At 49.6% G+C, this 22,506-nt stretch overlaps 1 protein-coding gene across 2 annotated transcripts; it reads right to left on the bottom strand.

Moving 5' to 3' along the window:
- Window positions 1–453: 453 nt before the first annotated feature.
- On the bottom strand, window positions 454–21,762 carry Sesn2 (sestrin 2). Of its 2 annotated transcripts, none has more exons than XM_052717705.1 (10): window positions 21,367–21,762; window positions 12,608–12,673; window positions 9,258–9,458; window positions 8,754–8,936; window positions 8,412–8,624; window positions 7,065–7,215; window positions 6,516–6,634; window positions 5,816–6,006; window positions 2,737–2,881; window positions 454–2,108 (listed from the first exon to the last, which is right to left on the bottom strand). In XM_052717705.1, the coding sequence occupies exons 1-10, from the start codon at window positions 21,454–21,456 to the stop codon at window positions 2,022–2,024; spliced, it is 1,446 nt and encodes a 481-aa protein (XP_052573665.1). In that variant the 5' UTR covers window positions 21,457–21,762; the 3' UTR covers window positions 454–2,021. The 2 variants fall into 2 exon arrangements, with proteins under 2 accessions (XP_052573665.1, XP_052573666.1); XM_052717706.1 differs by having other exon boundaries at window positions 9,258–9,455.
- Window positions 21,763–22,506: the final 744 nt, after the last annotated feature.

The raw sequence follows: 22,506 nt of genomic DNA, 5'->3' as shown, positions 1-22,506 counted from the left end.
GCTCAGGGCCACCTTAGTCAGAAAACATTGTCATTTATTAGTGCACAGTGCCCGACATGCCAACTGGGTGGCGGGATTGGCCACCCAAGCAACGGCAGACTTTGTTTTGCGGTGCCAGGGATCAAGCCCAGGGCCTCACACAAGAGGCCCAGTCAACCACTGAGCCTCAGCCACGTCCCAGCTGACTCGCAGTACCAGCAGTCCTCAGGCTTGCAATTACTGTGCACGGGCACAGGCAGGGCAGGGGCCATGAGGTCAAGTCCATGACGCAACCACAGCTTCTGGCTTATGCTAGGAGGTGAACTCTGACCTTCAGGAAATGGACAAACATCCCATTAACAAGGACTACAAAACAAACCTCAGTGAACTTTTATTTCTATTACCTAGAACTGCTCACAAGGCCAAAGACTTTAACACTGGACACCCCTCCCGCCCACCCAGGGGACACTGAGAGCGTCATAGCGTCCCCTCTAGAACGTACCCCCATGCTGAGGCCCCCTCCCCTCTCGCCCACCTTCACTGCAGGGAGGCCTTTCAAGCCTGGAGGGGGTGCTAGTTGCGTCCCGTGCCTGCATGGGTATGAAATGTGGCACACTGGCCAGGCTCCTGTCCCGCCTGGCCCAATGGAGGAGAGTGGGAAACAGCAGCAGTGTGTCCTGGATTTTCCCAGGCACCTACTGCTCGTGGAAGGGGAGGGAGTCAGAATTCACAGTTGTTTTGCTATGTAAAGTGCCTGTCAGTCCTTGGCAACTTCAGCCCAGCAATCCTTTTAAATCCAGGAGAGGGGAAGGATGGGACACTGGGGTCGGGGTGGTGTCCCTTGGAAGGATGACTGTAGACAAGGGTCCCCAGAGGCCTTCAAGGTCTTGCAAGAAAATTAGCCTGCTGTTGATGGTTTGGTCTGAGAGAGCCCAGAGGAAAGCATCAAACCTTGAGAAACTTAAGCCAACCCCTCAGCCTGCCACTGGGAATTCCAAGAGGCGCGGCAATGTGGCCAGGAGAAAGAGAACCTTGGTATCTGCCTCTTCCTGGGTGGGCCCTGGTGCCACCTAAGAAAGGCTCAGTTTTTGGCAAACATTCCTGGCAGAGCTGGAGGGATCAGAAGAACGGGGCACCAGCCTCTGCGTGGCAACAGTCTAGAACAGGACCTCCTCCCTCCTAGGACTTGACTCTAGCTCCGCGGTAAGGTCCTCAAGAGGCCAGACCTCACCCACAAGACCCAAAAACAGACTTCATCAGCATTTACTCCTTCCTCTTCCAACAGCAGAGGGACCAACCTGGGCTCTAACTCTCCAGAGACGGTGCGTGTGTTCTTTGGATATGTTTGGCCCCTCTCCCGGAACCTACACCAACAGGCATGGGAGAAAAGGGTACGAGGGCAAAGGAGAGAAAAAAAAAAAACTGAACCAATATTCAGGCAACCCCAAACCAGGCTGCCCAACAGAACAGGCTTTGGGGGAACTGGGCGCACAGACCAGCTGTGAGTCCAACTTTCACATTGATGGGCGGAAGGTAGGTGGGAGGTAATGAAATTGGAGAAGGAGGAAGGAGAGAAGGCAAGCTTCCTGGAGTGTGAGTCCCTTGAGGTCTTTGCTCCTTTCCCACAGGGGCAGCAGGGGCAGCAGGGGCTTCCCAGTCCAGGAAGGCCCTAGCACTTGTGGTGCCTGGGGCCCTGCCTGCTGGCACATAAGTCTGAGCTTTTAACCCAGTCACCTTCATCTGTTTTTAGGAGCAGGAAAGAAAAAGGGGCATGGCCTCTTGGGCTTTCCTAGTCTTCTAGCTCCAGGGGCAGAGCTGAGACACCCAAAGTCAGTGCAACAATCCTGTCCAGTCCAGTGAGGAGAAGGAAGGTGCAGCTTGCCTAGCGGGCTGCACAGCACGCACATGCCCATCCCCAGCATTCGGTGGAGGGACATGAGACAGAAAGGGTCCTGGATCTGTCTCCAGACACAGAAGTCCTTGCAGAGAGGACAGTGCCCCAGGGTCAGCCGCTCCGGGTGCTGGTCCCGAAAGGAGAGGAGTCAGGTCATATAGCGGGTGATGGCCCGGAGGGCATAGAGCAGGGCTGCTTGCATTCGGGCCTCGAGGAGCAGCAAGTTCACGTGAACCTGAGACACAGAAAGAACGAGGCTCGTTGACAGTTGCTCTGCAGCCCCCCCAGGCTACGATTCCCGACCCCATCTGGGGCACTCCCGCGCCCCCCCCCGCCCCAGGCTACGATTCCCGATTCCTGGGGCACTCACCTCACCCACGCCTCCCACCAGCACTCCCACCCGACCTGCAGGGCTCTGCAATCTGGTGCAGTGACTGCTGAGGAATTCCCCTGTCGTGACTAACGGCTTAATCTCTCAAGTCTAAAAGAAGAGCTACCATTAACTGGCAGGATCAAATGTTTCCATACATAGTCTCATGGTGTCTTCCCAACTTTGAAATGCAGGCAGTGTCTCCTCTCATTGTAAAGAGGAAAAGCTCAAAGATGCAAGGTCACGTGCCCAAAGTCACACTGCTCCTATGTGAGGCTTAAGATTCAAACCTATGCCTGCCAAACTGCCATTGAAGGCCCTGTGGGAACACGCCTCCGTGTACTCGATTTAAATGAAGTCTGAAATCACACAGTGGAACAGGATTTAACCAAGGACAACAGGCCCAGGTTCCCACTGTGACCGTCACTGAGTGCTACCCTCTGGATCTCCTACAGGCCTGGCTTGGCTGTTTTCACGTCCATTTTGCTGTTACCTTCTCTGAGTGGCGGAAGTGCCTCCAGAAGAGGTTGTACATCCTGCGGGTTGTCTTCTCTGGGTAGCAGGCCACGGTCTTGATATAAATTTTGAGGTTCCTTTCCAGGAGCTGGTTTACCTCCCCATAATCATAGTCATCATATCTGATGGAAAGACCCAGACAGCATTACTCACGATCTGCTCTCAGAAGCAGTACGTCCCACCTACCCCACCCTACAGAAGGAGGAAGAGAGAGTGGCAAGAAAAGCCAGAAGGCAGGAGGCAACCAGAGCCTGGTTCCTCTTAGAAAAACAGCTAACATCGTATGTCATAGGCCCATAGAGGACCACTCTAGGTAACACTGACAATGAGCATGCTCTATTGAGCTCTGACGGTGCCAGTCACGAACCTACAAACTACATACTCTGTCATATACAATATGCTGTGTTCACCAATTTAATTTCACTGAGAAGGGAGTGATTTCAAATCCAGCTCTCCTATACTCACTGTTCTACAGTAAAGGAGAGGAAGGAAGGTCAGTGCGTGTTAATCCTGGAGAACCAAGTGGTTTAGGGAAAAAGGAGACAGTGCTAATTCCAGACAGGCAAGCTAAGGCCTAGAGAAGGCAATTAACTTGTTCAAAATCCAAAAGCGAGCTGGCAGTGAGTCTAGAAGCTACTTGTCCCTCCCTAGTCCAGCTTCTATGTGTGTATGGAAAAAAGATAGGAAGGAAACACCTGATAATAAAATAAGGTGATCTCCTAGACAATTTTGGTGGGTTTTTTTTGTTTTTTATTTTGGTTTTTTTGAGACAGCATTTCTCTGTGTAGCCCTGACTGTCCTGGAACTCACTTTATAGACCAGGCTGGCCTCAAACTCACAGAGATTCTTTTGCCTCTGCCTCTCAAGTGCTGGGATTAAAGGTGTGCACCACCACTGCCCAGCAATTTTGGTGATTTTTGTTTCTTTTTTCTGTTTTAGGGTGTCACTTTCTTTCTTTAATTAAGGAATTTTTTTCTATTCATTTTACATACCAACCACAGATCCCCCACTCTCCCCTCCTCCTGCTCCCCAGCCCCCCCCCCCCCCACACACTTACTTTCTATTTTTATTTTTAGAGTCCTGAAGCCCAGCTGGTGAACTTGTTATACAGCTAAGGATGGCCCTGAACACCTACCTGATCCTTCTGTCTTTGCTTTCCCAGTTCTGGGATTACAGGCGTGAGCAAAAGCAAATAGAGAAAGGAAGCAAGGAAGGAAGGAAGAAGGAAGGGAGGGAGGGAGGGAGGAAAAGAGAAGGAAAAAGCCTGGAGTAGGGGACTAGCTCACACTTGCAATCCCAGCACTGGAGACTGAAATAGATGGACGGCTGTGAATTCAAGGTCAACCTAGACTATTGAGAGACACTACTTAAAAATAAAGTTCTGTGTGTATCTTAGATAAATCATTTTCTTTGGGGGATTTATCTCTGAGAACATGTGTGTGAGAGCAGTCAGTGCAAAGAGTGTGTAGAAGGGTAAACCCGAGATGGGGTGGCAGCACGTGCCAGTAATCTCAACACCTGCGAGATCAAAGAAACAGAGGGGTTCCAAATTTGAGCCACCAGACTCCTTCTTAGGATGGGGAGAGAGGGGCTAGGGGAGGAAAAAAAATGTAACAACAAAAGAGAAAAACAAAAAACAACCCTACAGACAACCTAAATATTCAACAGTAAATATCTCACATCACTTAAAAACAACTCTTCCTAGAAAAACCAGTGGACAGGCAATATGGCTCAGTGGGTAAGGAAGCTTGCCATCTAGACTGATGATCCAAGTCTGATCCCTCGGCCCCACATGGTGGAAGAAGAGGACAAACTCCAGCAAGTTTTCTTCTGACCTCCACACGGATACTGTGCCACACATTTGTACGTATACACACATACATACAAGTAAATAAAATAAAAATATTTTAAGTAGGAAAGATTTAACAAGATAAAAATATAACTCACTATACTATATCGTATAGAGTTGACCACACTTAATATTTTAGTGAAAAACCTCCCACATGCTGGGCTCTTGTTCATAATTTTCCTGAGTCGCGTAATAGGTTATGAATGTAAACATCATTATTTAAAATCTGCTGCTGATGCATATCTGTGCTATCCTTATTTATTACAAGAAAAGATGAGCTATTTTGAAATTTAAACATGAGTCTATAGCAGGGCAGAGTTGGTGCATGACTTTAATCCCAGCAGGCAGATCTCTGTGAGTTTGAGGCCAGCCTGGTGTACAGAGTGAGTTCCAAGACAGCCAAGGCTACACAGAGAAACCCTGTCTTGAAAAACCAAAAAAAAAAAAAAGGGCTAGAAAGATGGCTCAAAGGTTAGAGCACTGGCTGATCCTCCAGAGGTCCTGAGTTCAATTCCCAGCAACCACATGGTGGCTCACAACCATCTAAAATTAGATCTTGTGCCCTCTTCTGGCCTGCAGGCAGAACACTGTATACATAATAAATAAATCTGAAAAAACAAAAACAACAAAAAAAGAAAGAAACAAACAAACCATGAGGCTATGTAGTGTGTACACATGTATGCATAGGTTTATGTTTGTGTTCGTGTAGAGGTACCTGAATACACATACACACATGAAACCACAGTTAAAGAGCTTTGGGAGAGCAGGCCTGTAAGCCCAGCTCCTAAGAAGCTAACGCAGGGGAATGTCAAGAGCTCAAGGTTGGCCTGAAGCATACAAGTTCTAGGCTAGTCTGGGTTACAGAGTGAGACCTTACCTCGAAACACCAAAAATAAATAAGTAAGTAAAAGAACCTAAAACCATACAAAATAAAATAAAAGTGCTTGTCTAGCATGCTCACGGCCTTGGGTTCAATCCTCTGTATTGCATGACAAACAAAGCCCTGTTATCTCTGGGAAAGAGCGTAAAGAGTTTTGTTTATAGCATTTGAACAATGAGCGTTCACATTAGCTTTAAACCTGCAAAGACATGAACTCAGCCTAAAAATTATTATAAGGCAAGAAGAAAAGGAAAAGTAAAAATGACAGAGTGTTCAAGAAAGATTTGTAGCATCCACGTGACCTGAACCTGGGGGTCACTCGCTCACCTGATGCCAAAGACACAGTGGATGTAGTTCCAGATGGCCCTGCGGAGCATGGAGGTGTCCACATCGCTGTGCATGGCAATGGTATTATAGGTGAGGCTGTAGGCTACCTGAAACTTCTCATCCAGCAGCTGCCCTCCCTCAGGGTAGAGCCGCTGGATCAGTGAGTAGCCATGGTCTTCCCAGGTATAATCCTGAGGAATGAGGGAAGAGGTCAGTGAGCAAGACTTTGGAAGCCCAAGCCTGGCCAGGGATCTGTCCTCTGGACTTCTACGATTCACACCTTAGCTTTGCATAACACACCCTCCCTGAACCACAAATCTGATACAGTGCTTGCGCTGGGCCTGACAAACCAACCAGGATGTCCCAGGATGATGACCTTTCCCATGAATTGGGATCTTTTTGGTCTTCATTGCCCTTATGGGTTTTCTGTTTTGTTTTGCTTTGTTTTTTTCAAGACAGGGTTTCTTTGTGTAGCCCTGGCTGTCTTGGAACTAACTCTGTAGACCAGGGTGGCCTTGAACTCAGAGATCCACCTGCCTCTGTCTCCCAAGTGCTGGGATTTAAGTCATGTGCAACCATGGCCTGGCAGCCTCATGGGTTTTTGAGGGGAGAAGGTACCCACTTTAGAGCCACTGGAAGCGCCTGGCCCTGTTCTGTGCAGACCTAAAGCAGTGAGCACCATCAGCGCAGGGAGCCTCACCTGGGCTCGGAAGGTAGGGGGAGCCTGAGCCCCTCGGCGAGTGAAGTCTTCGTATCCAAAAGTGGGGTCTTCCACAAAGCATAGAATGTCTGGGTGCGGAGAGGGCTCCAGGATATCCGCTGAGGGCCATAGCAGATAGAGGTGTCAGTGAGGCTGAGCCTGGAGCACAGCAGGCTTCCTATCATCAGAGCGGCAACCGGAGTACAACAGGGGACCACAGAGAGCCTCTCCCCACACTAAGACTTTAGCTGGAGCCGCTCCTGGGGAAGAGGAGACTCCTGCCCAAGAACCCAGGAGGCAAGGCCCCCGTAACAGTAATAGTGGTAGTTCTGTGGGATAGCTCAACCTGGGGAAGGCTCTAAGCTTGGCTCCATCTACCTGACACAGTCCTGAAGGGCTAACAGACCAGGATTCAAAGGCCAAGTCTGAACACAAGACCCACGCTCAGAACCTCTTGGAAGGAGAAGGCATGGTGCATGGAGATGTCTACTCCCATCCAAAGGGTAAAGACAGAGGCAGCCCCTCGCAATGACGTCTGTGATTCTGTACCTGAGGGGGTTACCAGCAGACTTTCTGATTTCTCCAGCTCAAAGCGGTTCTCCATTTCCTCCTGGGAAGCCCCCTCATCCCGCAGCAGGCTCTCCTGCAGCTGCCTCATGCGTTCCATCAGAGCCTCCACATCGCGGGCAGCTTCAAAGCCCTGTAGAGAGGACCCAAGAATTACCATCTAGTCCTCTGGAAAACTTCACTCAGATTTCCCACATCCCAGGCCTTCCTGAGTGACCAGAAAGGACTAGAGCAGTTTGGGAGCCAGCCGCCACACTGGGCAGCTCACAGTCTGCAAGTCTTCCACAGGGACATTTATAAGGCCAGAGAGGAGACAGGTGTCTTCCTTCAGTTGTAATTTACAAGGTTTCTGACTTTTGTTTGTTTGAGACAGGGTACTCACTATGTAGCCCCGGCTGTCCTGGAACTTAGGATGTAGACCAGTGGCCTTGAACTCACAGAGATCTGCCTGCCTCTGCATCCTGAATGCTGGGATTATGGCAGTTTCTGTTGATTGGTGGGTTTTGTTTTCTTGCTTTTTTTTTAAAAAAAATATTTTTACGTGCATTTGTGTTTTGCCTGCATTCATGTCTGTGTGAGGGTGCCAGATCCCCAGGAACTGGAGTTGCAGACAGTTGTGAGCTGCCATGTAGGTGTTGGGAATTGAACCTAGGTCGTCTGGAAGAACAGCCAGTGCTCTTAACCACCAAGCCATCTCTCCAGCCTCTGTTGTCTGAATTGTGGTGCTGTTGCTGATTGTCGAACGCAAGGCTTCACACAGACTAGGCAAACAGCCACCACTGAGATACACCAAAACCCAAACTTTGTACAGTCAACTGAACAAAACCATGTCAGACATGGTGACTCACAGTGAGAGGACGGAGATGTGGGGAATCACCACGAGGCTAGCGCGGGCCACAGAGTAAGACCCTGCCTCAAACTCAATTACAAAACCAAACCCAAAACACCCACAAATAACCACAACAACACATCAGCTGGCACAATGGTGCACACCCATAGTCTCTACTACTTGACTCCACGGTAAGTTCGAGGCCATCCCAGGCTCAACACCAAAACAAACCAACAGAAACCCCAGCAGACTGCGGTCCTCAGAGGCTGTGTGCTGCTGTTAGGTCAGGCACATAGTGCCTCACTTACTCCTCACAATCCACCGTGGCTAGGTCTTTATCCCCATGTCACATTAAAAACAAAAAAAAACCCTGAGTTTTAAAGCCAAGCACTTTTGCTGTAGCCTCTCACTGTGAGGAGATGGGGAACCTGTGGTTTCTAGTCCCAGAGCAAAGGCCGCACCAGCTTCCTCCCACACCAAGACCCAGGACCATGACTTACCCCAGAGTTGTTCAATGGGTCCCCACTTGGGGGACTGCCTTGCTCGCTGGGGGGCGAGGGTGCCTGTGAGGCAGGGCTGCCCTCTGCATCTCCTTCAGGAAGTATTCCACAGCCAAACACGAAGGAGGCCAGAGAGTGGCAGTGGGTAAGCAGGACCAGAGCCTGGATGAGCTCAGCTAGGGACCAGCTGTGCTCGCCAGTCTTCAGTAAGGCCTGGAAGGGAGAGAGAGCTAACCCGCTTAGTGGCTGCCCCTGGGCTGCCACCACCACCACCACCCCACCCCACCCCACCCCCCATCCAGCCCAGGCTTCCTCAGGGTCCCAACTCTCTGTCTACCACACCTGGATATGCTCCTTCGTGATGAGCCACGGCCGATGCGCCAGCAGCTTGTTGATCTCGCTGAGTTTGCGGAGCTTTTCAGGGGCCCGGTGGAGGCCCAGCAGCCACTCGGGGTCACCACCGGTCTGCAGGAACTCAGTCATGTGGGAGCCCACCAGGTAAGAACACTGGTGGCGGGCAGCAGCCTGTGAAGGGAGTTGATAAGCCTGAGTTAACGTCCCTCTGGGCACCATTCTGGAAAGATCCCCTTGAGATCTAAGGGGTAGAAAAAAAAATCTGTATTCTAACTTCATCTGACCCCTTTGTTCCTCAGTTTCCCCATCTGCAAAACACACACTTAAAGATGCCTCTCCTCTCTTCAAAACCTAAAATTCCATGGACATCATCAGGTAAAGCTAGACACTTTCTCTTCACCTAAAAAAATCAACTCAGGAGAGTCCCAGCAAATGAATCTGAAGCTAGACCATTTGGCCACCCCTGAAAGCACCAGGCCCAGATAAACTTACCATGATGGCAATGTAGTGGCGCCAGGAGCTGGCCAGGGGCCCATCTGTATGCAGCAGCAGGTAGTGCAGGCGCCAGAAGCTGCTAAGGTAGTCGGGGTGGAGACCCATCACCACTGCCAGGTTGTCCACCCGTCCTGAAGACATCAGAGTCTCGAGTCCCAGGTGCTGCTCCAGGCTCTCAGCTCCTTCCTGAAGGATCTGCTAGGAAAGAGGAGAGCATGGGTTCGCTTCTGCCCCCATCCAGAGCAACGTCTTCCTTGTTCTGTATACATAGTTGTAGTATATAGATATAATAGCAGGAGACTGAACACTGCCATCACGTCCAAAAGAGGAAACTGATCAAACACTGATTAGGCAGCTGATATGACCTAGACATGTCTATGGATGTCCAAGTATATGTATTAACTCACTCAATCCTCAAGACAGCTAGGAAATTAGAGTCCAATTTTCTTTATTTTATTTTGTAATGATTTTTTTCCCCCAATGCTGAGGATCAAACCTAGGGCTTCATGCATGCTAGGCAAATATCCTACCACTATGCTATGTCCCCAGGCCCTTCCCCCTCCCCACCCCCTTTATTTTATATATTTCAAGACAAGGTTTCTCTGTGTAACCCTTGCTGTCCTAGAACTCACTCCGTAGACCAGGCTGTCCTAGAACTCAGAGATCAGCCTGCCTCTGCCTCCAGGGCGCTGGGATTAAAAGTATGCGCTACCCCTACCTACTCTTCTCCCTTTTTATAGATGAAGATTTAGTCAGAGAAATTAAGAAGAATGGTTGCTGGAGACTGGGGAGTAGCTCAGTGGTAAAATGAATGCTTAGCATGTATGAGGCCCTGGGTTTGATCCCTGGCAATAAAAAAAAAAAAAGAATGTATAGTTTCTCCTGTCTTCATAGGATTTCTCTTCTAATACGGCAGATGCAGACAGCCATGAAGGGTTGGGGGATGTGCAGAACATGTCACAGTCCTGAGTGTCTTCTCATGTAGAGCTGTTTAACTTCATGGGACTTTTTTTTTTTTTTTTTTTAAAGGATTCAGGGTCTCATGTAGGTCAGGCTGGCCTCAAACTTCTGATCCTCCCGCCTCTATCTCCCAAGTGGTGGGGTTATAGGCATGCACCACCATGACCATTTTTGTGGCGCTAAGGATCTAAGCCAGGGTTTTGTAGATGCCAGGCAAGCACTCCAGCATCTGCACTGAGCTATATACCAGAGCCCCTTTTCCTCCTTTTTTCCTTTTCTTCTTATTTTTTTATGTGGAGCTGGGTACCAAATCCTGGGCCTTGTGCATGGTAAGCAAGTGTTCTACCACCGAGCTGCATCCCCAGCCCTGACTGATTCATTCATCTAACAGATAGCGATCCAATTATGAATCTCCTTGAGTGTTTGAACTTGTCCTGTGAGGTGAATACTATTATTTTCCTCCATTAATAGATGAAGAAACCAGATCTGCTTGAAGCCACAGATCTGATAAATGACAGAAACAGGATTCTAATCTAGATGAACTCCAAGGCCTGTTTCTTTCTTTCTTTCTTTCTTTTTTTTTTTTTTTTTGGTTTTTCAAGACAGGGTTTCTCTGCGTAGCTTTGCGCCTTTTCCTGGAACTCACTTGGTAGCCCAGGCTGGCCTCGAACTCACAGAGATCCGCCTGCTTCCGCTTCCCGAGTGCTGGGATTAAAGGCGCGCGCCGCCCCACCACCACCACCCGGCTCTTTTTCTTTTCTTTTCTTTTCTTTTTTTTTTTTGCTGTTGTTGTTAAAATAAGAGTTATTTATAAGTGGAAAAAATAAAATACAAGAACAATATGTGAGGTTAAAATGCTGGGATATAGATGTAAATACCAGCGGGTGGTTGTTTACCTTCCATCACAAAGGAGGGGGAAGAGAAGTTAGATGTTTTGTTAGCAGGCCACAAACCATTTGGCCTACATGTAAGACAGCACAAACTCAAGACCAGACTAATCGATACAGTGAGTTAGTTCTAGGTAGACCATCTCAAAACCAGAAAAACAGGAAACGAAAACTCCATCGCTGTATAACAAATCCCTCTGTATGTGTATTCTGAAGGCATTCCCATGTTACCCAAGCACTAGAATGCAAGCTCCATAATGGCAAAGATTTTTTTGCCCCCCCCCCCAATACAGGGTTTCTCTGTGTAGCTTTGGAGCCTGTCCTGGAACTCGAGCTGTAGATCAGGCTGGCCTCAAATTCAGAGATCCGCCTGGCTCTGCCTCCCGAGTGCTGGGATTAAAGGCGTGCGCCACCACCACCACCACCCAACTATGACAAAGATTTTTGTCTATCTTACTCTCTATCCCTGGTTCCAAGGTCAGTGCCTGACACCGAGTCACAATTGAATAGCTATCTGTTAAATGAGTGAATGAGTGGGGGCTAGAGATGTGGATGAGGGTGGGTGGAACACCAGCCTAGCATGTGCGAGGCACTAGATTTGACTGTTAGCACAGAGAAAAGTAAACACATAACAATGAGCTAAATGCAGTGGCCGGCAGCTGTCACCCCAGCATGAGGGAGGCTGAGGCGGGAAGATCACTCACTGTGAGTGAGGTCAGCCAGGCTACAGAGTTAAGACCCTGTTGCAAAATCAAAATAACAACAGAGTGAAGGATGAACCAATTCTGTAGATGAAAGAGAGATAACCCTGCTGTAAAGAACACAACAAAACAGGCTTTGAACCATGACCTTGGTTCTGTGGTTATGTGACCACAGGGAGCTTGCTTTCTCTTCCCCACACACCGCCCCCCTTTTTGAGACAGTCTTTCTCCTCATCCCTGATGGAGCTATGGAGCCCAGGCTGGCTTCAAACCAATAGCAATCCTCCTGCCTCTGCTTTCCCAAGTACTTGGATTACAGGCATAAGCCACTGTGTCAAGTGAAACCAGTGCTCTGGACACCTGAAAACAATAAGCAGATGCTAATTTTAGAGCATATTTTTGGTAATATATACACTTTTATAAGTGATCATGGGTCAGATGAGACATGGATATATCTCTTGTCTTATTACGTAGAAATAAGCACTAGTTTGGGAATCTCAAGTCTGGCTGTGTCTCTATCATTTCACACACACAACCCCACCCCAGCCCCAAGGTATATCTGTGGAGCCTGTGTAGCTTTGGTGCCTGTCCTGGAACTCACTCTGTAGACCAGGCTGGCCTCGAACTCACAGAGATCTGCCTGGCTCTGCCTCCCGAGAGCCACCACTGCCCGGCTTTCAAGAGTCTTTTTTATGAAATTAAATAAATCAGGAGTGGGAAAATAAAAGATCCTGATCTACCCGTGTTCGACAGCTTTTCCTCCGAGGGACCAAAGACTCCTACCCCGCTTCAAACTCACCTCCTCCACTGGAATGAAGGCGCTGGGTCCTCGAGGGCCTCGCCGGGCCCGGCCCTCCTGGTGTTCCTATGGAAAAACACATGGTGGTCATTTGGCAGGAGGATGGAGAGGGCTGTTTGCCTGCTAGCCTCCTTCTCCAACCCTGGGACACAGCCAGGGGGTAACATTTAGACCCATTTGGTGAATAGCAAGTGGGTGAGAAAGCAGGGCTGACCTGCTCAGAACTCAGCAAGAACCCAAACCCCGGAGCGACCCGGGGAAGGAAATAGTGTCATGTTGCCTGTCTCCAGGAGGCCAGTGTCTTTGCAGTCCTAGAAGCCAAAGAGACAGCTCGGTGGGTACAGGTGCTTGCCACCAAGTGTGAAGACCTGGATTCAATCTCTGGGCACCCACATTAGAAAGAGACCTGACTCCTACAAATTGTCCTCTGGTCTCCAACACACACACACATACACACACACACACACACACACACACACACACACACACACGCTGTGATTTATGCACACATCCATTTTGTAAAACAAGAGATTAGACCATGTAACACATGCCTTTAATCCCAGCACTGAGGAGGCAAAGACAGAGGATCTCTGAGTTCCAGGCCAGTGAGGGTTACATAGTGAGACAATGTCTGGGCCTCATGGGGAGACCTTTTTAAAATAAGAACTCTATATTCCAAAGCCAGTTACCACCCTATAGGCCTATGAAGAAGCTTCAATTCTTCTCAAATAATCAGTTTTCTTACTCTTTTCATTTTTTCTTCAATGCTAAGGATGAACCTAGGCATGACGCTTGGCAGCTGGGCACATTCTACACTGAGCTGCACCTGTCACAGCCCTGCAAGCGGTCTTTTGTTGATCCTTCCGGCCACATCTTCTAGGCTATCACCACTCTGAGCCTCACAACTGTCCCTGCCCGCACTACTCTGCCCTCTCCTCTCCATCCTCTACCCAGCACCCATCTGATACCCGTAACCAGATTAACTTTCTCAAGAATGAATCTGATCCAGTCACTAAAAACCCAACCTCCCCTTCCCAAAGGCTTCCAGATAAACATGTGGTCCAGCCACATCCCTTTGGAGCTGAACGGCTCTCCCAGCCCTACTGTCCGTGACCCCACACTCCCCGTGTCTCTGCTTCCACAAGCACTGCCCACTAAGGGCCTCTTTTAAGTCGCTTTGCTCCCACATCACATTTTGTGGTGAGCAGGGCCAGGTCATTCATTCTGCTCTGTGAATGAAAACAGAAAGCAGAGTGGCGGACACACACACACACACACACACACACACACACACACACACACACACCCCAAGTGGGATGTGCAGGCTGGTGGCAGCTATTCTGACCTGAGCTTATTTGAGCCAGAGCCATGCATTCAATGAAGCTGCTTCTCCTGCTCCTAGAGACGAGGTCTGGGAGAACATTCTATTTATTCTCTTAGTTGCTGAATGTCAGCATGGGGCTCTCCATACCAGCCTTGACATAATTGACCCAAATAACAGTTCTGCCTTCACTACAAAGGGACTGTCCCCCAGACCTTTCTCCTGGCAAGATCCAGGCTTAGTACTTCAGATGTTCAAGGACCCAAAACTATACTCCAGCCTTTTATTCTTTAAGTGGCCAAAAGTCCCCGAAGGAGAGGCGACCTCTAGGGTCTACGAGATAACAAAAGAAAGAAGGAGTCTAGAGGCCTAGGTGTGCATTCTGGTTCTGCTGCTAATTTGCTGTGTGGCCTGGGAAAATTATTTAGGCTCTCTGAGGTCTGGATCCTGAGGACAGGACAGAAGGGGACTAGGCTGACATACTTTTTTTTACAGACAGTTTCTCTGTGTAGCCCTGGTTGTCCTGGAACTGACTCGCTTTGTAGACCAGGCTGTCCTTGATCCTGCCTCTGCCTCTGGAGTGCTGGGATTAAAGGCGGCATGCACCACTAGCCTCCATACAGGCCTTCAACCCACACTGCTAAGAGGTAGCAGGCCAGGCTGGTCTGAGGGCACACAGAAACACCACAGTCCCCAAGCACTCTCTCTACAGCTGCTCCCCTCCTCCCTTACTTGAGAAAATGCCCAGCAGCTCCGTCTGGGAGATAAGAACTGCTGACTCTACAGACTGGGCCTCCCTCATGCAGAGGACCTGAGGGCAGATAGCCAAACACCTGTAATACCAGCACTGGGGAGGCGGCTGAGGCAAGAGGATCAGGAGTTTGAGGACACCCTGGGCTACACAGTGAGATATTGCCTCTAAACAAGCAAACAAAACCACTGGGGTGTATGTGGAATATGCAAATATTAAAATTCTAAGATGAAAAATTAAAAAGAAAAGGAGAAAAAGGAAACCACAGCAGCAGAGGCAGAGAAATAAGGGCCTCTGGATGTTCGGAAAAGAGACTGCCTTAGGATCATCTGAGTCTCAAGTCTGAGCCAGGAGCCAACAAAGGAAGGAAACCATACCCCTGGGTCTTAAGTGATGGTTCTAGACCCATCAGTATTATCCAGCAAAATAAATAATAATAATAATAATAATAATAATAATAATAATAATAATAATAATGTAGAGCTGACCAAAGATAGGAGCTTTGGAGGCTGGGACCATAGCTCCTCTGTGGAGTGTTGCCATGTGGAGGGAGCCGAAAGCACAGCTCAAGCAGCCATGCTGCACAAGGCCCTGGGTTCAAGGTTTAGCACAAATAATAAATAAATAAAATAAAAATCGATAGCTCCACTCATCAGTTAGTAATGTGAGCCTCAGTTTCCTACCCTAATAATGGGACTTGCACTGGGTAGCCACAAGGATTTAATGGGACTAAGCCACACCATTTACCTCAGCACATCCACCAGGGAGAGCATTAACTTCATTGTTATTTCAAACAAGAGCTTCTCTGCCCCAGTGTCCGTTAGAATCCCTTTGTGAAGTGGTATACAGGAACCAAAGTCCCAGCTCCAGCAATCCACACGGAGAGGGAGGGGGGTCATTGTTGGTGCCACTTAGCGATTACTCTCTCAGGTACAGAGTACAGTGCTGAGTGCTTTCCAGGGAAAATCAGAATTAATTTGTCCATTTGACAATATTTTGGTGACTATATTACAGGCAGTGTGAATACAGCTGTGACAAGACAACGTCCCAGCCAGCTTTCCCGTCATTTCAGTTCCCAGGGAGAAAGCAAACAAATGATGAAAAGGTGAAACAGCGTGATGAGTAGTGACAGGGTGGGAGCGAGCGTGTGTGTGTGTGTGTGTGTGTGTGTGTGTGTGTGTGTGTGTGTGTGTGTGTGTGTGTGTGTGTGTGGTATTTCAGTTTAACAGGACAGGAAAAACCACTGGGGAGGTCACTGACCTGCCAGGTAGGTTGCGAAGGCAGCAGAGCCTTGTGAAGATGGAGGGGATACTGGAAAGTCCTGAATGCAAGACTAGGGTTTGGAATCCATGGCTCCAGTATCCTGAATGCTCCCTTGACCTTGACATGGGGCAAGTCCAGGGGAAGCTGGAGGAGCAGGCTCTCACTGCCAAGAGGTGGCACCATCAAATCAGCCCCCTCCCATTCCCTGGGACAGACCGTCAATAACAATGTTGAGTAATAACAGGAGTAGGTATTCCCTGGTTCTACTGGCCTATGCACTGACTTCATGTGTACTAACTATCAGGATTTGAAGGTAAAAGCTGCAACTAAAACTTTACAGATGAAGGTGCAAGTCACTTCTGGTCACTCAGCTAGGAAGGAAGTGGGAGGGGTGAATACAGAGCAGGTTCCTGCTGGTATGGAAGCCATTCCCCATTCTCAACAACCAAGATTTATGAACCAGCACCCAGGATTGGCCAAGAATGAGAGGCCTCTTATCTACTTAAGCCTTAGGAATTCACTACCCCCAACCCCAACCCCTTCCAGGGGAACTCTTGCCTTGAGGGCACAAAGGGTCTAGTTTCCTGTTGTCGATCCACTGTCTAGTACACTAATCTAATACTAGTCCAATAGAACTTTTGGGCCTGGAGCAACGGTTTAGTGGTAAGACTATTTTCCACTCTTTTTGTTTTGTTTTGGTTTTTTTCGAGACAGGGTTTTCTGTGTAACAGCCTTGGCTGTCTCTCTGTAGACCAAGCTGGCCTTGAACTCACAGAGATCCACCTGCCTCTGCCTGGGATTAAAGACATGCGCCACCACTGCCTGGCTCAACAAATAACTCTTTAAAGAGTACAGGGGCTGGAGAGATGGCTCAGCAATTAAGAGCACTGGCTGCTGCTCTTCCAGAGGACCTGGGTTCAATTCCCAGTATCCACATGTTAGCTCATAACTGCCTCTAACTCCAGTTTCAGGGAACACGACACCTTCACATGGACACACATGCAGGCAAAACACAAATGCACATGAAATAAAAAGAATAAATTCTTTTTAAAAAGAAGAGAAAAAGAAAGAAAATGCCTCTACCATATGGGCCCATAGGCAAGTCTGCAAGTCTGTGGGGCATTTTCTTTAAAAAAAAGTACCAATAGAGCTCTCCACATGAGGGAATGCTTTGCATCTGTACTGTCTCATACACACAGTGGTCCCTAGCTGTTCTTCACACCCAGCATTTGAAATATGACTACAACAACAAAAATCTTGAATTTTTGCTTAACAATTTGAATTTAGCTTAATTAGTTATTTTTTTGAGACAAAGTTTTGATATGTAACTTTTAAAAAACTTTCAATCCCCCTGCCTCTACACCACGCTAGTTCTAAATTTTGTTTTGTTGTTCTGCAGGCAGGGGTGGAATTCATCCTGCAGATGTGAACTCAGAGCAAGACTCCTAATTTAGCCTCCTAGATGCTAAGATTACAGATGTGTGCCACCATGCCTGGAGTTACCAGCTCTAATTTTTGTCAGATGTGGCTAGGGGCTGCCTGCCATACTGAAGAGCACACCTGAGGAGGCATGATTCCAACCCAGCCTTAGAGACAAAGACAGGGAAACCCAGAGGAGCAAGTCACCAGTGGCTTTTCCTCCTTTTCCAACTGAGGGATCACAAGGCAGCGGAACAATGAGGTTAGACGGCTCTCCGGGAGGACTCACCGGGGGGTCTTTAGACCCTTGGTAAAAGGGACTACCCCCCTCAGGGAACACCCCCTGGCTCCTAATTCAAGTTCTAGCTAGACAGTAACTTTTGTGTTAAACTCAAGAGCTCCCGTCCTATTTACATCTGATCCATATCAGCTTGAAAGTTATGGGGAGTATTTTTCATAGGGGAGTCAAGTGCCTGGCCTCTCCAAGGCCCCCCCTTCCCACTCTACCCTAACCGTTTCTGGAAATGGCACCAGACCTGGCGATTGAAACTCAGCACAAACTGACTTCCCAGAGTGCTGTTCACCAGCTGCAGGGGCCCCTCTGAGTCGCCTAACCTTTGTTCTTGTTCTCTGGAGTCTGCCAGCCCCAGGACTCAGCTAGAGACACCTGCTAAGTCATTCTATCAGCTCGGAAGGTCTGGTATTGCTCACTATCTGTCAGCTGAATCCAGAAAAGAGCCTGGGTTTACACCTGAGGTAGAGACATAGAAGCAGCCCCAGCAGAGAGGCAGAGAACATGGACCGGGCCCCAGGCTAAAGTGCTTTACATGTTTGATCTCACAAACACCTTATTTCCTCTCAATCATCCTGAGACAAACAGAACTTGTTGTCCCTTCTTTAGAGACAAGTGACCTAAACTCAGAGTGTTACCCCACTGGGTAACACTCTTTCTTACCCAGTGGGGCTTCAGTCCACAAGGGTCAATTAAACACTTAGTTGCAAAGGACTGTGAGCCCTGCAGGGAGTCACTGATCCAGGAAAGGGAGGCAGAAAGAAAGGCCTATGTGAGGCCGGGCGGTGGTGGCGCACGCCTTTAATCCCAGCACTCGGGAGGCAGAGCCAGGTGGATCTCTGTGAGTTCGAGGCCAGCCTGGTCTCCAAAGCGAGTTCCAGGAAAGGCGCAAAGCTACACAGAGAAACCCTGTCTCGAAAAACCCAAAAAAAAAAAAAAAAAAAAAAAAAGAAAGGCCTATGTGGAACTAGCTCACAATGGAAAAGAGACTGGAAGCAGTGTGCAAAGGGACTCATCTGGAGGAAAGCTTTTCTGAGGAAGTGACGTTTGAGGAAGTTATTCTAGAATCCAATATGGTTTTGAAAACATACCACTCAAGGCAAGAGTCTTGAAACTTTCTGGAGACAGGCATATCTGAAGGCCTTGACACTTTGAAAGTGGGTCTGAAACCATTGAAGAACTATCCATCTGGCCCTTCCCTGAGTCTTGACACTATAGTCTGGAAGATGGGCACCCTATCTTCTCAGGATTCTACTTGAAGCAGACACCTTTAAGGACATCTTTCCATCTTTTCTTTCTTCTTCTTTTTATTTTATTTTACTTTATTTTATTTTGGTTTTTTGAGACAAGGTTTCTCTGTGTAGCCCTGGCTGTCCTGGAACTGGCTCTGTAGATCAGGCTGGCCTAGAACTCAGAGATCCACCTGCCTCTGCCTCCCAAGTGCTGAGATTAAAGGTATGCACCACCACTGACCAGCAGATGGTCTTTTTCTTTTTTTTTTTTTTTTGTATTTTGTTTTTCCGAGACAGGGTTTCTCTGTGTAGTTTTGGTGCCTGTCCTAGATCTCACTCTGTAGACCGGACTGGCTTGGAACTCACAGAGATCCGCCTGACTCTCCCTCCTGAGTGCTGGGATTAAAGGCCTGTGCCACCGCCACCCGGCTCAGATTGTCTTTTCTTGAGGGAGCAGAGGATGTAGAAATGTTGAGAACATTACCAGCTTTCTCCAATACTGTAAAGAGACTTTCTTAAATCCAGTGTTGGGGGACACCTGTAACTCCAACACTCAGGAGGCTGTGGTGGGAAGATGGTCATGAGGCCAGACTGTCTGATCCTGTCTCATGAGATCCTGTCTCAAAATGGGGGGATTGGAGGAGGTTTCCTCTAAGGCACCCCATCTCGCTTGGATCCTACCCAAACCACCTGAGATTTTTTTTTTTCCCCTATTAGGCACTGTGGGGAGAGACATGGGCTGGCTCTCCCTCTCAGGCAGCAGAGAATATTCAGGAAGTCCCTTGAGAGGCACTGGGGGTGGGGAGGGGATGTCTGCTAAGCCAGTCTGACAGAAGCTAGCATTTTAAATGCAATGGCATGTTCCCTGCAATAAATATGTTCCAGGCACACAGCTTCAGGCCTTTACTTGTATTTTAAGTTAATTTGTTCAACAGTCTCTTAGAGATTCCATCAAATCCCTATGCAAGAGACTGCAGTCAGAGTGATCACTTGGCCAAGATAACCCGGCAAGGAAGTGGTGGGTGGGACTAGAGGCCAGCACTCACCCCAGTGCTTAGGTGCTCCCACTAACAACGGAGGTGCTCCCACTAACAACGGTGTTCACAAAGCAGACAGACGAAAGTGACCAGAAAAGGATGGGCAGGAGCGAGGGGTCGTTTCTTTCTTTTTCTTTTCTTTCTTTCTTTCTTTTTTTTTTTTAGAAAGCAGAGGGGAATGAGCTTTAGGCAAGGCTACCAGGCAGTTTGGTAGAGAGCAGCCATGCCCTGGGTGGTAGTCTGAATGATAATGGCCCGAGAGGGGTCGTTTCTTCACACAGATTCCTAAATCATTTGGAGGAACCACCCACCACCGGATGGAGAACCCCCAGAAATGACACTCCGCAGACATGGGCAGAGATTTTCTTAGGGTCACGCATACACCTTAGGACTGGCACTCTGCTGCTCTGTCAATACACCTTCCACACTGTTCTAGACTTAGAAAAAACAAAAACAGTATCTTCTACCCTGCCAAGCATTCTCCAATATCCTCGACATACACAGGCCAAAGGGTGAGGGTTAAGTTTAAGAAGCCTCTCTCTCGGGCCCTTTTGGGCTTCAATGTTCTCATTCTGTAAAATGGGGCTCAGTACAGTTTGTATTCGCTGTCTTTGTCAGACAAAACCTGTACCCTGGCATATAGCAGGCTCTCCATAAATGATAGACGGCGTTCATTGTCGAGTCTGCCGGGTGGAAAAGGGGGCTTTATAACAGCATTACACCTTGTCTCCCTGCTAAGTCCCTCTATTCTCTGAGGAGACAGCAAAACAAACTTTGAGGACCCCAGAACATTTTAATAGGAAGCAGCCTGAGACTTGTTAGTCTTCGGGAGTCGGGACCAAGGGTTATCCGCTTTCTCCCCCCGCTCTGGCCGCTGCCGCCGAGGATCAGGCGGCCAGCCAAATCCCTAAAGCACTTCGGCCAATTTCAAGATCGGAGGTGCAGGTGGGGACTGGGGAAGGGGCTAGATCTTCGCTGGCCAGTCCCAGATGGCTCAGTCCCTTTTCATTTCGCGGTCGGTGCAGAAACCGATCCTAGAAAGAGCTCCTGGCCCGCCTGCCCCCACCCAGAGGAAGGGAATCTGCGGAAGGAGGCGGGGAGGAGGAGTGGTCCGGTCTCTCCGGCCGGGATTTGCCTGGACTTGAAGACGCTCGCTCCACCAGAGCACAAACCCAGAGAGCCACGAGGAGGCGTCCCCTCTCATTGGCCGGGAGTCCGAAGGAGCCACGGAGGGCTCCGCAGCCCCCTCCCCCCCAGGGGGGGGGGTAGCGAGGGCAAAGGGAGAGGAGGGGGAGAGAGACCGGAGGCTGCAGTTGATGCAACCTTAGTGCTAGCTTACGTGCTCCCAGACCCCTAAGCCCGGTGGGAGCACCAGACTTAGCTCGGGACAGCCCGAGGCTCGGCTGTGGCTGGAGAAGAGCGGTGTCGCCCGGCGGCTGCTTACCTCTCGGGTCCCGGGGCCCGCGACGCCGCCCCTGGCGAACGGCAGGTAGCCCTTGATCTCGGCACGGCACTCGGAGTCCGCAACGATCATGGTGTGCGTCAGGACCCAGCCGCGGCTCGTCCGCGCCCGGGGCACCCGAGGGGGTCTGGGGCGGGCGCTCGCAGGAGGCCGGGGCTAGGGGTCGCCGGGGAAGCTCGAGAACCCCGGGGTGTCTCTCGGGATGCCCAGAACCGGCGCTACCACGCTGGACACTCCTTCCAGCGCGGCTTGGGGAACTGCGGCCGGCCTCGGAGGCCTGGGGTTGGCCGCGGCGCGGGGGTTTTCACGGCCCTGAGTGCCTCGGAAGTCCGCAGTGGCCAGCGCTGCTGGCGAAGCCGGCGCTCCTCAGCATCCCCACCGCGGAACTGCCAGCGCTCACCGGGCTCTGTCAGCCCGCTGCGGTCCCTGGAGGAGGGCGGGGACAAAAAAAAGCCCCACGGAGCAGCCAATCAGATGCCTGTTTCCCGGGGAGGCGGGGCCGACACCGCCCTCCGGAGCCAAGCGTCTCTCCAATCAGCATCGAGAAGCACCTGGGAACTCTGGGAGCTGTAGTTGGCCTCGCACAGATGCTGCAAACTTTTGCAAGAAGGGTTAGTCAGACCTCTGGCAATACCAGATGAGAGTGACAGCCCAGGGAGTCATTAGGGCTGCGTGATGAAACGGGACTTCACTGGGCTGGGCCAGACAGCCAGGTGTGAAATCCCTTCCGAGGAAGTTCTTCAGCTTTCCAGTTCCTGGAGGGACTGGTTAGGGCTGCGGAGAGCCCTAACCACATCCAGTTCTAATTATAGATCAAATACCACACATTTGAAGGCCCAGAGCCGCCACCCTGTCCCCTCAGGTCTTGAGGAATCTGCACCTTCAGAAGCACTAAACCAAGGAAATCACCTACTTTATTTGCGGAGTCTCTGGAAAAGCCCTCCTTGAAAAAATACCCTTTAATCTCAATCCTAGAGCTACAATTTCCCCTCTTCTACTCTGCCGGGGTGCCTTCACTCTTGTCTTCCACCCTCCAGGCGCTCCTGGAAACTTTGTAGCTTGGGTGTTTGGCTGGGTCTATTCTCACTTCTCCCTCTGGCCACTCCTCCTCTGACTCCTCTT

This window comes from Peromyscus californicus, unplaced genomic scaffold (genome assembly GCF_007827085.1).
Source record: "Peromyscus californicus insignis strain IS unplaced genomic scaffold, ASM782708v3 Scaffold_5__1_contigs__length_169319896, whole genome shotgun sequence".
In the NCBI taxonomy this organism is placed as follows: Eukaryota; Metazoa; Chordata; class Mammalia; order Rodentia; family Cricetidae; genus Peromyscus; species Peromyscus californicus.
This window is presented reverse-complemented; position numbering and strand designations above follow the sequence as displayed.